We start from the raw sequence: 15,776 nt of genomic DNA on the forward strand, positions 1-15,776 counted from the left end.
ATTGCCAGAGTGCATAGAAATGCTGATTAATTTCCTGCCGCAGTGGTACCTATTTATCTAGTCACACTGGTGGGCTTTTGAACTGCTAGGTTGGCAGAAGCTGGGACAGAGCAACAGGAGCTCACCCTGTCATGCGGATTCAAACTGCTGACTTTCCTATCAGCAAGCCCACGAGGCTCAGTGGTTTAGAGCACAGCGCCACCCGTTAAAACACATGCATGCAAAACTGAGTGGTGCAGCAGTTAAGAGAGGGTCAGACTAGGACCTGATAGAGACCAGGGTTCCAATCCCCACTCAGACATGAAGCTCACTCCAGGGTTGCTGTGGGAATAAAAGGGGGAGGAGAACCACATATGCCACCTTGAGCTGCTTGGAGAAAAAGTATAAATGCCATATAAACAACCAACCGTGTTCTCACCAGTAGAGAGACATGCTGTCACCTCTGTAAAACGAAACTCTGGGCAGGAAGTTTGTGATCAGAAGAGAGCCTCCAAGATGGGGCGTGAGGGAGAAACAGCTGTGTTTTAACTGTTCAACTGAGCAGCAGGCTTTATTTCACTGACTAGATTCTGCACTGTCCAAAGGAAGAGTGTGGACAGGGAATGTTGGCTAAGTGTCTACTGTTAATTATTAGGTTTTGGGGCAGGGGGAGATACACCATTTTAGAGCTGCTCCAGTTCATTTGAGACACCTCGGAGGGACACTCTGGCAGCCACCCCCAAAGACCACAAGGTACAAGTTTCCTACATGTCTGTTATTTTATTACTTGGAAACGATTTCCCAGGTAGGACCGAGGCATCTAGTCAATTGCAAAGACAACATTCACTCAACAACTGAGAACAGCAAACATGCTTCAGTTACTGCGCCTTGGACCATGAATTAGTCTTTCGTGTCCAAAGTCCCTTCTGCAGCAACTCAGACCTAAACCTAGTTTCTGCAAGCTGCCTTTCGGAGTGGTGCCTGGTCGTGTCAGGAAAGGCTTCCTCCTTCTTCAGAGCTGGAATGCATTCAGGTCAGCTGCCTTGGCCACGACTGCGCCAGGGGGGAAAGGAAGCGGGTGCAACTGTCCCACCCAAGGAGTGCTGTTTGTTTAAGTCAGAAACCAGGAATGTCCTTCCTCAAGCAAATGGCAGGCTGCAAATGGAATGACCCCCTTTTTTGCACTTCCATGTGCCAACAGTTTAAAAATATATATTTTTAAAAAATCTCCCACACCAACTAGGGCTTCAAAAGTTGTGGTTCAGGCAGAGAAATGTTATGGGATGCAACTGAGCCGTCTTCTGTGGCAAAAGGAGAAGCAAGCAGGCGCACACACCTGCTGATGCCTCCATCTGCCACCCCCAACTGCTACGTAAAGGCAGCCTTGGCCAACCTGGGGCCCACCTCAGTGTTTTGGACTACAACTCCCATCATCCCCTGCCATCAAAGCAGTGCTGGCGGGGAATGATGGGAGTTCAACACACCCGGAAGGCCCCAGGTGGGCCAAGGCTGGATACCTCTGGGGATACAGGTGTGGGGAAGAGGGTTGCTTACTGACCAGGAACTGACTCTGAAAACCTTATCTCCCCCCCACCCCTCCAAAGCCTGCCATATTTTTTACGCATGAAAACACAACGCAAAAAGAAAAACAACAACAGCAACAACGGGGCAGAGGGCTTCTTGAACACGGCATGAAGCCAGCGATCCAAGGCAGACAACTAGGAACTGGGGCAGTCCAAGGCCCACTTTGCTGTGGAACTTACTGAAAGCTTTAAAAAGTTTAAAAACAGCATTACTCTAATGACCTGGGACCGATCACCTTCAGCCGAAACACACATTTGGAAACCCAAGCTCTCAATCGTTTCACCATATATTTGAATGGTACTGAGGTTGCAGCCCACCTTAGATCAGGCCGTGACCAAGTGCTGGGTTCAAGGCTCTAAAGGGAGTTGGAGGCAATGACAAGCCACTTTCAGAGACAGGCAGGACCTGGCTAAAGAGAGCGGCTGTAAGACGGTCTCAATGTTTCCCAAACGCATTGTTGGTCCTTTACAAGCACTATGCACCGTAAGATTTGGGAGAGATGCCCCGGGTTTTTTTAGAAGCCGACTAGAGCTGAGCACAGAGCTTTCATGTGTTCATCTAGATAAACCGAACACCTATGAGGAAAAACTGCCTGGGATGGCTAAAAGCGGCCTAATCTTGAGCATGAAATGCCCCATGTCTGCTCTGTGAGGAAACAATGAGGAAGTAAATACACTCAGGCTGTACTTAAAAGGGCAGAAAGCAAGCTGCTGGCCCCAAGGTGGAAAACCTTCAAGAGGAGAATGGTGTGCGCCGTAGAAAAAGAGCAAGTGGCCGCAGAGGAAGAGAGAGACATAGAAATGCTAGCTGCATTCACAGTGTCACTGGCCTTTGTGGTCTGCCACAGGAAGCGGCTCAAAGAGTCAAAGCCTCTTCTAGAATACTGTGAGGAGTAATAAACTTTCAGTTGAGGATAGAGATAGAAAAAAGGCACCTGGGCAGAGAAATCAAGGACTGAGCCAAGCCCTCGGAAAAACCTGCTAGAGTTCCTATCCTTAATTTTGCAATCTACTTACAAGTATTAGTTTGCAAGAACAAGTTAGAAGGTGACCGAACAGCTGACTTCACAACCTGCCTTTCCCCCTGGCATACGATTCTCATCCCTTAGACTCAAAGTCAACAAAGTTTGGGACACGGCATCTCCCAGCTCCTTCATGGGTTATAAAAGCAGGAGGAACAAGGGGGTGGGGGGACTGTCACATAAAAGTGGGGGGACTGTCACATAAAATACCCAGAGGCCAAGCAGAGGGCCAAAACTAACAAGCCAAGACAACCAATGTTACGTTAGGCTGGGGGACAAAGGACTGTTTTTGGGGTGCCCAGAGGGTTTGGGGCTCCTTCCCGGTTGGAGAGCAGACCCCACCCAGGTCATCGACAAACGGCTTTGGCAGCACCCCTCGGTGCTTGTGCTGGGGGCAGCTGGCCAAGAGACGCAGGCCCAAAGAGGAGGCCCCTTCCTGAGCATGCGAAATTAGCTACATCCTTCGAATCTCCCTGCTTATTTCAGAGGCTTGTTTCAGACACAGCTGCAGATTCCTTTTTTGCATTCTGAAGAGCGGAGCTACTTTGAGAGGAGTCCCCTCTTGTTAGCACTGGAGGAGGAGAGCAGAAGGCATGTCTGAAGACTCCTCTTCACGGACTGCCTCTGCATGACGAGGAAGGAATGCGTACACAGAGAAGCCTCATCGGGGACAGTTCAGGGAAACTTCCTCCAGCACTGCAGGCTGGCCATCAGAAACAACTCATGTGGATACCGACAGAAAGCCGTGTGTGTAACTTGCCCTTCTGCACTGCCCGGCCCAGCCCAAGGCTGCCACCTCCATTGCTTCAAATATCAAACTTTATCAAAGGCTTGCTAAATCAAAATGTGGTTGCGCGCCCCCCTTCCCGCACTTCAAACTGTTCCATGTCTGTTCTCTTGAAGGAGAGGAAAAGGAGAACTCCCTCTCTCTCCCCTTTGAATGTCAAGTAGTAACTCAGGAAATCCAGAAAGGGAGCCAGCTGGAATTAGTAGCTACGACTGCTCTGCTCCAGCGCGGGCAACGGGGTTTGCAGTACGCTGCCTCAGTGCATTTGGTGGTTCTCTGGGCTCCACCTCGGCATCGGAAAGATCATCTTCCTTCAGTCCTTCACCCGCTTTTGGCAAGAGCCGAGTAGACTCCGGTGGCTTTTCTGAAAAGAAAATATACTTTTACCTCTGGGCAAAGATGACCTGCTCAGGCCTACAGGGGATCCAAGATTGGAGCTTTGCCCAAGTACTGGGACTTCCATTTTTCAAAACCACAAATAAACACCGGGAATTTCTGTTTCATTAATGGACCTGCCTTTTTACCAGCAACTTTAAGCAAAATGCACTAAAATTAATCACAGACATAAAAAGAAGCATTGAGGTGGTTTTCTTTTCGTTTTTGGAACACTTTAAAAGTTTTGAAACCATTCTAAAAACCTTGGCAGAGTGAAACTAGTGTCGCAGACAAATGAATGTCCACCTCTGCCTAGACACTGCCATGGAAAGACAGCCCACCACCTCCTGAGGCCGTCTCTGACCTTCCACTGTTTGTCCCACAGCTCTAAACTATGAGGCAGTTTCTCCAAACAGCTCAGCCAAAATCTGCTTGCCTCAAATGTCCACCTACTGAGTCCAGCCCTGGCCACTGGCACAGGGCAACTAAGGAGCCAAGCCATTATACAGCAGCAATTATCCATTTTGTAACTATGATTCTCATGGCTGTATATTTTGGGCATGGGGTGAGTTTGAGTAAGGCCACTGTCAAGAAAAAGGTTCTTTCGCTTCGACTTCTGAAATGTTATTTCTTGGGAACTGGGATCTCATCAGTTGGGAGCACCTTTGTCAACTTGTGCTACTGTGCTCTGAGACGGGAGACTGGGCCTGCCAAATGAGAATTGGCTTCAGCTCTGAGAATGTGAGTAAGCCTGAGTCCAGAAGCTTCTGGCTTCTCTAAGCCTTCTGATTGGCTCAGGGGGCAGCCCCTAGTTGCTATCCCTTTTGGCTCTGCGGTTCAGCCACTGCCTTTGCCCCTTGGTGTCCTGCTTCCATGTTGTCCTGCTTGCTTCTTCTACCTGCTTCTACCTGGGATACAGTGTTTCCTGTGCTATGGAACATCAGCTTTTGGGTCCTTGCTCTCTGCTGGTGTTCTTCAGCTTGGATCCCCAGATGTTCTGGGACTACAACTCGCATCATCCTTAGTCAGGGATGACAGGAGCTGCGATCCAACCTCAGTTTGCAACTCAAGACACGCAATAGAGCTTACTTGGATCATGGTGCTGCAGCGGTCTGTGCTTTTTGGAAGGGCAAATACAGTCTGCCAGAAATACCATTATCTGGAAAAGAAAAATTCTTTGTTTTAACACTGTGTTATTGCTTCGTGTGTGATGAGAGATGTGACCGTCAAAGTTTCCAAGGCATACGAAACATCTACTTACGAGCCCCAAAAGGAGTCCTGAAAACAGCGTTGCAAATGCAAAAATGGCATAGGAACCCCAGGCTGGGATACCGAGGTTTTCTGTGAAATAGTTGTGGCAGTTCTACAAGAGAAGGAAGCTGGTCAGGGCAGAGGGTCACCAAACCTTTGGTGTGTGTGAATTTTTGAGCTAATGCCACCCCTTCTGATCACATATCCCCCCCACCCTGCCCCCCCAAACCCCAGAAAGATAGAAATTGCACACTTTTCCAAGGGGCCTCGGTATAAGACAGACCCAGCAGAGCTACTCTTGAGCACAGAGAGCTGAATGAGGAAGTGGGAAAGAGTGTTTCTCTTCCAACTTCCTCCTTCAGGTCTATGCACTTTTCTACGAAAGAAAGGATAACCTCCCTCACCGGCTCAGAAGCAAGGGGGCAGTAAAAGGGGAGGAGACTTGATGGCCGGCAGGGGAAGACCTCCTCAAGGTGGCAGTTGTGCCCACAGGAGCTATACCGGCAACCCCTGGGTCACCAAGGTAGACACTCAAGTGCCTTTGGCTCAAAGGGAGATTTGAAACACACACCTACCCTGATCCACATAGACAGCTGGAACAAGGCAGACATGCTGCTCATCCTGCCAAAAAACAAAAAGCAGAAGAGGTAAAACAAAGGCCTTTTCTGCAATCAAAGAAGGCAACAAAACACCAAGTGTTGTTCACTCCCGTTGGGGCACTAATGAAACCTTTGTTCGGAATGCCTCATGTTTTCTCTGCCATACTTGGGATTCTGACGCCAGACGTTTGCTAGAGAAAGGGTGCGTGTGGCACAACTGCAACATCCTCCTCGTCTCAAAATTCACTTTTTAACATTCTGTAACCTCCTCTGGACATGGTTTCCTTGGCTCTACCATCAATCCTTCTTCTCCAAACACAGAGTTAAAGGAGGCTTTTGACCAAGACCAGATTGATTAAATAGGCTGGGGAAAAGGCCCTAGTCTAGAGCACATGATTTTCATAATGTGGTTATGGAGAAGGGTAATTTTTGCTGGAAAAGTTAGCAGCTTAAAGAAGCCTTTTTAAGCAGCCTGGCCTAGGCTGACCTGCAATTTCCACAAGGTGATACTGGTTTGACCACACTATCAGTGCTGAAATAAGTAAGTTTATTAAGTGGTCTACCAAGACCCTCAAGCAATTTTCAAGGTGACTGAATATTTAAAAGAAATGATCTTAAGAGAGAATTCAATCATTTGCATTTATTGATCTTTGCATAAGCCTATTAGGGAGGAGAAAGAGACTTTAATTGTCACTTACAGGAAGGAAGATGGACCAAACCATGAAGAAATGGGCTCAGTGGACTTCCACTCCTGGTCACTGATGAAATTGATGAAATCCGTTTTAGTCCGTGGACCTTGGTATCGTCTGAATTCACCATCTTTACAGCTGCTCAAAAGAAGAGTCTTCTCAGTAACTCAAAAATTCCACATACGTGAAACTATGGAGAAGACTGCTGGACTCATATGCTAAGGCTGAGCATTGGTACAAAAACAAGAACTCATTGTCAGCTTTATTCCCCAATGATTCTGGCATTCTCTCCCGCCCCCCGCCCCCATCTTTGTCCAAAGAAGACAGAGAGAGCTGAAGTCCAGTATTATTGTTCCAATTAGAACTGGGGGTGAGGAATGAAGAACTAAGGACTGCCCCCCCATAAAAAAACCTGTCACATTTAATTAGAGTACTTACTGGTAGATGGTGGGGAGTGCTGTTATGATAAACCGTCCACTCAGTCCTGCAGAAAGATCCAGAAGGAAAATCAGAGCTAAAAGTTTGTTAGAAGTAAGGGTTTTTTCTATGCTGTCAATATGTATTGCTGCTAAAGGCTTGCTAAGTCTTATTTTCCCAAATTGCACATATTTTGTGTAACCCTTGAACTTTGTACTCTTAAGCCTTCTACAACTCGCATAAGATACTCATGTAGCAATCAACTCTCCAACCCCACGTAACATATAACCAATACTCGGACCCCAAACGGACAGGCCTTGCTCTACAAAAGCTATTTGTCTTGAATAGTGACTTGAATATTTTTGCAACAGCAACAGCAACACACACACACATGCATGCTAGCAGGACATAATTAAGGTGCTGTACTGTTAGTTAATACAGTAGCAGGTTTTTAAAAAACACTTGTAATATCAAGGAGAATGTTTAAATTCGGAAACAATTAAAAGATAAGGAAATCATTTACACGTATAAATTAAGATAAGACAAAAGAACCAGAGGAGGGAGTGGGGGAAAATCGAGGGATCTAAGTAATCCCAAAATATGCATTTATTATGGTGTGAAAATGTTTTATTTTCTATTTTTTATTTTGTGTGGCTTATTCTTTTATACTTATGCGATGATGTTTAATTGTGAAAATTTGAAAATATTTTAAATAGGTGGTGTACTGTTATCCATGTTAATATTTATGGAGCATGCTATTTGACTATAATTACTTCAGTTTTACGCATGCTCTCCTTTGCAAATGTCTTGCTACCTAGGGAACTTGTACTGAGTGTTGGACAAACCTCTTGACTCACACTAAGAGCTTATCCCTCCTTCAAAGTGGAGTGCTGCTATTTCTCATATTCTCATGGCAGAATCCCCCAAACCTTCTAAAGCAGCACCAGGCTTCCCAGGACACACTTCAAAGCTACTGCTTTACATCATTAAGAGTGTTCAAAGTAAAATTTAGCCCAGGCATAGGCAAATCCCGGCCCTCCAGAGGTTTGGGACTACAATTCCCATCATCCCTAGCTAACAGGACCAGTGGTCAGGGATGATGGGAATTGTAGTCCCAAACATCTGGATGGCCGGAGTTTGCCTATGCCCGATTTAGCCTAATCAACACAGATGTGTGGCACATGCATCTACTCTAATGCAACCTACTGTATCTGAACAAGTTAGAACATCCTTGTAAAATGAACTCTCAAAAGTTACTAACTAGCCTGTCATGGACTGGGGGCCTTGAAGTCCTGTGTAATGTGCAGGGGTCTCCCTTCAGATGTCAAGGAGATAAAGAACTACAGAACTTTTATTTTTTATAAATATTTATTAAAGTTTTTAAATATAAATGCACAAACAATAAACAATCTTACTTCTGTCACGAACATAATTTCATCACTTCTTTGGACTCCCTCGCGTCTCCCGCTCCCATTTACATCGTTAAAAATTTTTTCCAAACAAATTATCAACTTGTTTACAATCTCATGTCCACTCATTCAAATATAATCTAGCACTTCTTCTAAAAAAATTTTATATTTTCTTTTAGTCTCACTTATCATCAAATTTAAATCTAATTTAGTGGTGGCCAATTTTTTATAATCTAGCATCCTTCTTAACATTCAACCAAATTACAATGTTTTTGTAGATACATCTTGAATTTCTCCCAGTCTTCCTCCATCTTCTCTTCTCCCAGGTCACGGATTCTGCCAGTCATCTCGGCCAGAACTACAGAACTTTTAGAAGACATCTAAAGGCAGCCTTGTTTCGGGAAGTTTTTAATGCTTGATGTTTTACTATGTTTTATATATTCTTTAAGCCCAGAGTGGCTGGGGAAACCCAGCCAGATGGGCAGGGTATAAATAAATTATTATTATTATTATTATTATTATTATTATTATTATTATTATTATTATCATCATCCTGCCCCCAGAAGTCCATTGTATTACTGTGGTGGCACAGAGGATGGATTTGGTTTCTGCGTTGAGACAGAGGAGGTCAGAGCACCTCACTCACCTGTGCGCAATTCCTTTTCACCTACAAGGTGAATGCTTTAATAAGAGAATGAATTACAAACATATAAACTATTTCCCCTATGACAGAAGTGAACCTTACCTGGCTGCTCTGTCACATCCACTTTTGCAATGTTAATTTCGAGATCCTCCCCCCATTCAGCAAAGCTCTCCCATTCTGGCTGTAAGTTCTGACAGGCAGGGCACCAAGGAGCATAACTAGAAAAGAAAACTTATGTAAGCAACTACTGCGCGAGAAAACACAAATCCCTCTTTTGCTCCGCTAACAATTATGCAGCTTTACACCACTTTTCTGGAAAGTTTCCTTTCCACAAAACCATCACCTTTTATAATATATTTTTATGATCCAGTTCCCTGAAACACATTCACCATCCATGCCATGTCTATAGAGTTCATGGTTAAGAAAGGATTTGGAGTCAGCCTCCTACATGGTCCACTGCCAGTGACATGATCCAGCGGCTCTCCTTTGGGAGGCAACTACTTCCCGCTCTGCACTCTCCCAATAAGGGCTCACAGGAAAGAACCTGGCGCAGGTTGGGGGGCTTGCAAGGCCTCAGAACCTATCCTTAGACGATGAGATGAGTTCACGGCTAGGTGGGAGAGGAGAGAGCAATGCCAACATTCCCTGACTCAGCCTTTGGTGTCTCCAGCTAAAAGGACCTCAGGCTGCAAAAGACCTTCTCCTGCCTACAATCCTGCAGAGCTACTGCTCTCCACAGCTGACAACTCTGGGTGGAACACCAGATTCTCCTCTTAGCAAGGTAATGCAGCTGCATATGCTCATTATTCTAGATTCATGTTGGTCTGACGCATTCCAAATAAATACAAAAATTACAAAATTGTCCATTAGCACCTTAGAGGCCAACTAAGTTTGTTCTGAAGAAGTGTGCATGCACATGTAAGCTTATACCCAGAACAAACTTAGTTGGTCTCTAAGGCTGGACTGGATGAATCCCAAGCCGGATTTAAGATCGCCGGAAGAAATATCAACAATCTCAGATATGCAGATGACACAACCTTGATGGCAGAAAGTGAGGAGGAATTAAAGAACCTTTTAATAAGGGTGAAAGAGGAGAGCGCAAAATATGATCTGAAGCTCAACATCAAAAAAACGAAGATCATGGCCACTGGTCCCATCATCTCCTGGCAAACAGAAGGTAAAGAAATGGAGGCATTGAGAGATTTTACTTTCTTGGGCTCCATGATCACTGCAGATGGTGACAGCAGTCACGAAATTAAAAGATGCCTGCTTCTTGGGAGAAAGGCGATGGCAAACCTAGACAGCATCTTAAAAAGCAGAGACATCACCTTGCCAACAAAGAGCAGTATAGTTCAAGCCATGGTTTTCCCAGTAGTGATGTATGGAAGTGAGAGCTGGACCATCAAGAAGGCTGATCGCCGAAGAATTGATGCTTTTGAATTATGGTGCTGGAGGAGACTCTTGAGAGTCCCACGGACTGCAAGAAGATCAAACGCATCCATTCTTAAGGAAATCAGTCCTGAGTGCTCACTGGAAGGACAGATCGTGAAGTTGAGGCTCCAAGACTTTGGCCACCTCATGAGAAGAGAAGACTCCCTGGAAAAGACCCTGATGTTGGGAAAGATGGAGGGCACAAGGAGAAGGGGGCGACAGAGGACGAGATGGTAGGACAGTGTTCTCGAAGCTACCAGCATGAGTTTGACCAAACTGCGGGAGGCAGTGGAAGACAGGAGTGCCTGGCGTGCTCTGGTCCAGGGGGTCACAAAGAGTCGGACACGACTAAACGACTAAACAACAACAAGGTGCTACTGGACAGTTTTTTAATATGCTCATTATATCACTGAAGCCTGGCTTTATGATTAATGATAATGAACGGTGGAAGTGTGTATATAACAAAGTAAGGGGGGGAGGGTGGCATTTCCTTGGTTCACATCCGGCTCTAGCAGCAAGAACGAAGTTGTTCAAAATGCTCTAAGTTGTGCAACAGCAGACTATCAGTTCCCCCTTCTGTGTGACTATGTTCCTGTATGTATTTTTCTTTAATGTAAGTCACCTGATGATCTTTGGGTGACAAGGCAAAAACATTCCTCTTCTCCCCCAGGCTTCGGCTACAATTTGTGGCCGTTTAAACCCTGGAGAGGGGGGTATTGCTCTATTTGTTAATATGTTATGTATTTTTGTGCTTTCATACTGCAAACCACTCTGCGCTCCTTAGATGAAGGGAGCTATAGAAATCAAGTAGATATATAAATAAATATAGACATCATTAAAATCAACCAAAGTAGCGGCTGGGCAAGTGCAGATTTTAAAAAGGGAAAAGCTGTTTTAGTAACTCGCTGAAAACTCTTTGCAACTTTTGCAATCTTTGTGCATTTGAGGAAGTGGCTCGTGTGCTGCTCATGGTGCAGCTGTGCCTCAGAAAGAGAAACGAAGGCACTTCCAAGGAGCCCCCTAAGAGGGACGCGCCATCTAGTCACAGACAAGCTCTTCTCTCTCCTTTAGGGATTAGTGTTTCCTGCTAGTATCCCTTCCTGTGTTTCCATCCTGCAAAACGCCCCGTGTTGGATGAAGAGCCGTGGGGGAACTTTATAAATAGGACAGAAGGTGCACAACATGACGGTGGAGAGCGGGAAGGAAGCCAACTTAACGGGCAGAAATTGTATGCGATCTGTTGTAATTTGGCTTGTTAAAAATTCTGAAAACTATCGTTAGTAGGATTGGAATAACACTTGTGGTTTAATGCTGAATTTTGGACGCAATGGAGAGAAAAGATATGGATTATTGTAAAAGATACAAGGGGAAATGATTAACGAAGGACCCACAAAGGGGAGGAGGAGGGAAGTCCAGGAGATTCTTTGGAATTTTGTTTCTATGTTGGATATCTGACTGTAAATTTTTAATCTGAAAAACCAAATAAATAAATTTGCAAATAAATACAGAAAGGTGGCAAATTTCTCATCACAAGTCTTCCGACAACCCTGCTAGGGATGTCAATTGCTTGCAATAATCTTTCAAGTAGCTATCTGTATGTATTTAAATTTTGAGTAACTTTGTAATAAGTGCAATTAGAATTGGAAAACGTGCAAAATGCAATGATACAAAGGTGAATTTTGATAGCCATGAGGCAGGAGGGAAGGAAGGAAGGAAGTCGATAGGCTCTAAAGAGCCAGGGCGGTAAAGTGGATCATGATGATGTGAATGTATATAATTAAATGGAAAATAAAGTAAAAAAATTATATTGTTTATATATTATTAATAATAATAATTGACCCTAAAAATTGGAAAAATTGTGTGTCTGTGTGTGTGTGTGTGTATATATATATATATATATATACACACTCTCTCTATATATACACTATTCTTATATATATATCTTATATAATAACAAAAATTATTTATTATTATTATTATTATATTATTATTATTATTATTATTATTATTATTATTACTATATGTATATTATAATAATAATAAATAAATAAATAAATAATTTATTTTTTTTTGAAACCTAATGAAAATGATTTGGCAAGGGAGATTTATTTAATCAATTAATAACAGAGGTAGGGATATGAGAAGGGTGCCCCTCCCTCTTTCCCCTGAGCATGCACAGAGCGCCCCTCCCCCCCCCGACTCACAACTCGACCATCCACTCTCCCTGCAGGAGGTCCCTCCACGACCCGTCGCTCAGCGCCCTCACTCGGCTCCTTCCCGCCCGCGCGGGCCCCGCCGCCAGCAAGAGGAGCGCCAGGACCAGGAGGAGGAGGAGGCGGCGAGGCGGCGGCGGCGCTGAGGAGAACGGGAAGGCGCCGGGAGCCGCCATCTTGGCCCTCTCCACCGCGCATGTCACAAGGGAAGGCGGCCCCGCGGCATGCCGGGAAAAACGGGCGGCGTCAACGGTCGCGGGGAAGGGAGCTGGCCTGCGCATGCGCTGCATTTCTCCCCTTCGGGCGGGAGGAGTGGCTCCGCCCAGGCTCCGGAGGGGGACGGCGATTGGGCGGCTGCCCCTCCGCGGCGAGCCAATGGCTGGCTGGGCAGAAGCAGCAGCCTCGGTCCCGTTAGGATGACTCAGCCATTCTCATCGCGTGACGTTGCATTTTATGGAAGCGGCGATTCGCTTCGGGCGAGGGGAGAGAGGCCGGCAGGTGGAACCGAGAGAACAGTGTTAATACTAATACTAATAATTATTATTATTTATTATTTATACCCCGCCTATCAGGCTGAGTTTCCCCAGCCACTCTGGGCAGCTTCCAATCAAGTGTTAAAAACAATACAGCATTAAGTATTGAATTATATTCGGAGTCGAGAGTGGATTTCATGCTCTTTATTCGGCTCATAGTGGTAAGGAGGTACCACTATCTGCTATAAAGTACTATACCACTACAGTGGTGCCCCGCAAGACGAACGCCTCGCAAGACGAAAAACCCGCTAGACGAAAGGGTTTTCCGTTTTGGAGGCGCTTCGCAAAACGAATTTCCTATGGGCTTGCTTCGCAAGACGAAAATGTATTGCGAGTTCCTGCGGGTTTTTTCCCCTCCCCCCCTTTTTCTAAGCCGCTTATCTGCTAAGCTGATAAGCCGCTAAAAGCCGCTAAACCGCTAACAGCGCTAATCCGCTAAGCCGTCAATGGGCTTGCTTCGCAAGACGAAAAAACCGCTAGACAAGAGAATCGCGGAACGGATTCTTTTCGTCTTGCAAAGCACCAGTGTATAAAGTATCTGCTTTATATACATTATTTACACAATGGGCTGCATGTGATTGGCTAATTCCGGGATTCTCCTGTAGGCCAATCAGGTTGTGGATTCACTTTCACATGGAGCTGGATTGGGTAGCTCCTGCGGACCAATCATACTGCTGCATTCTGAATCCTATTGTTCTAGGACCAATCAGACTGCTGCATTTTGGATCCTATTAACTCAGTACATAACAAGTAGTATTAAAAACTTCCCTAAACAGGGCTGCCTTCAGATGCCTTTTAAAGATAAGACAGCTGCTTATTTTCACATCTGGTGGGAGGGCGTTCCACAGGGCAGGCGCCACCACCAAGAAGGTTCCCTGCCTGGTTCCCTGTAACCTCACTTCTCGCAGGGAGAGAACCGCCAGAAGGCCCTCCGCACTGGACCTCAGCATCCAGGCAGAACGATGGGGGTGGAGATGCTCCTTCAGGTATACTGGACTGAGGCCGTTTAGGGCTTTAAAGGTCAGCAGCAACACTTTGAATTGTGCTCAGAAACATACTGGGAGCCAATGTAGGTCTTTCAAGACCGGCAGTGGCGTAGCGTGGGTTGTCAGCACCCGGGGCAAGGCAAGTAATTTGCACCCCCTAACCCGTGGATTTGCGCCCCCTAACCCTACCCCTAACCCTAACCCCCAGATGTTGCGCCCGGCCCCCCCTGCACCCCCCACGCTACGCCACTGAAGACCGGTGTTATATGGTCTCAGCGGCCACTCCCAGTCACCAGTCTAGCTGCCGCATTCTGGATTAGTTGTCGTTTCGGGGTCACCTTCAAAGGTAGCCCCACGTAGAGCCCATTGCAGTAGTCCAAGCAGGAGATAACTAGAGTATGCACTACTCTGGCCAGACAGTCTGTGGGCAGGGAGGGTCTCAGCCTGCGTACCAGATGGAGCTGGTAGACAGCTGCCATGGACACAGAATCAACCTGCGCCTCCATGGACAGCTGTGAGTCCGAAATGAACCCCAAAATGTTTCTCAACCTTGGGTCCTGAGATGTTGTTGGACTACAACTCCCATCATCCCTGAGCTCTGGCCTTGCTAGCTAGGGATGATGGGAGTTGTAGTTCAACAACATCTGGGAACCCACAGGTTGAGAAAGGCTGTGATAGATGATAACATTACAGTGGTGCCCCGCAAGACGAACGCCTCGCAAGACGGAAAACCCGCTAGACGAAAGGGTTTTCCGTTTTGGAGGGCTTCGCAAAACGAATTTCCCTATGGGCTTGCTTCGCAAGACGAAAATGTCTTGCGAGTTCCTGCAGGGGTTTTTTCCCTTTTCCCCCCCTTTTCCTAAGCCCTAAGCCGCTAAACCACTAATAGCGCTAATCCGCTGTCAATGGGCTTGCTTCGGAAGATGAAAAAACCGCTATACGAAGAGCCTCACGGAACGGATTAATTTCGTCTTGCGAGGCACCACTGTACATGATGTCTTCCGGGGTGTCGCATTGCAGACCGCCCTGGGATCTTTGGAGGAAGGGCGGTATAGATATTCCATAAAAAATATATCAGTGGTACCCGAGGTACCAGCGCATACATACATTAAAACTAGCATTTCAAAAAGCTAAAAGATCGTTCCTTCTTTTTCAAAAAGTGTCTCTTTTTGGGCGGGCAAAAGAGGGAGGCGCCAAAGGAAGCAGGGGGTTAAATGCACCCCACCAATGCAGCCATTTACTTTTGTCAACTAAACTGCTACTTTCTTCAAATTGTTCTGAAAGAAAGTGCAGGGTGGGGGGAGCTCTTAATAGCCACAAAGAACTAGGCTCTCTGGTGGGGCATCTTGGAGGTCCCAGTGGTGGGGGCCGCATGAAGTGAGGTCTGGGGCCAGAGGTTGTCCCTTTATGTGTCACTCAAACTTGACACTGAAACATAGTTGGTCTGCAGTCAAAAGCAACTTGCTGCTTTGTCTGTCAGAGTAGCTAACATCACTTTTGTCAGCTCATTAACCTCAGACAGACCTGCTGAGTACCCTGAGATCCTGGAAGGAGGTTCACTTGTGTTTATTTTGCATTAATTTCAAAATTCCTACATCTTCGCAAGATTCATAAACGATTGTCCATCTCTGTTAACTGCTGCTCTGATTCTTGTTTAAGTCTTAATGGTCATTAATATTTCAATTTTTTTATTCCCTGAATGGGAATTTGAATCTCTTTTTGAAAGTGAATACTTACCACTACTTCCTGTTCTTTGAAACCCTGGGGCTGCAGATTTTTTTTTACTGAATCTATTTTTCTCAAGAAGACTGGAGGAAAGAAAGAATGGGAATCCAGGACACGATGACTGCTGCATGAGC

At 45.8% G+C, this 15,776-nt stretch overlaps 1 protein-coding gene across 1 annotated transcript; it reads right to left on the reverse strand.

The window, feature by feature from the left end:
* Nucleotides 1-739: 739 nt before the first annotated feature.
* On the reverse strand, nucleotides 740-12,613 carry TMX1 (thioredoxin related transmembrane protein 1). The gene is made up of 8 exons (XM_081876519.1): nucleotides 12,390-12,613; nucleotides 8,857-8,972; nucleotides 6,724-6,769; nucleotides 6,295-6,423; nucleotides 5,573-5,618; nucleotides 5,008-5,109; nucleotides 4,836-4,905; nucleotides 740-3,735 (listed from the first exon to the last, which is right to left on the reverse strand). Exons 1-8 carry the CDS (start codon nucleotides 12,572-12,574, stop codon nucleotides 3,578-3,580), a joined length of 852 nt encoding a protein of 283 aa, XP_081732645.1. The 5' UTR covers nucleotides 12,575-12,613; the 3' UTR covers nucleotides 740-3,577.
* Between the last annotated feature and the right edge of the window lie 3,163 nt (nucleotides 12,614-15,776).

This window comes from Podarcis erhardii (genome assembly GCF_964252035.2).
Source record: "Podarcis erhardii genome assembly, chromosome: 1".
In the NCBI taxonomy this organism is placed as follows: Eukaryota; Metazoa; Chordata; class Lepidosauria; order Squamata; family Lacertidae; genus Podarcis; species Podarcis erhardii.

Excerpts from the sequence above, each read along its gene's own strand:
- TMX1 (XM_081876519.1), bottom strand. The coding sequence starts at position 12,574 with ATGGCGGCTCCCGGCGCCTTCCCGTTCTCCTCAGCGCCGCCGCCGCCT. Across the intron at positions 6,770-8,856 it reads GGATGTGACAGAGCAGCCAG|GACTGAGTGGACGGTTTATC; the intron begins GTAAGGTTCACT and ends ATCTTTCTGCAG. Across the intron at positions 4,906-5,007 it reads CAGGACTCCTTTTGGGGCTC|ATAATGGTATTTCTGGCAGA; the intron begins GTAAGTAGATGT and ends TTTCTTTTCCAG.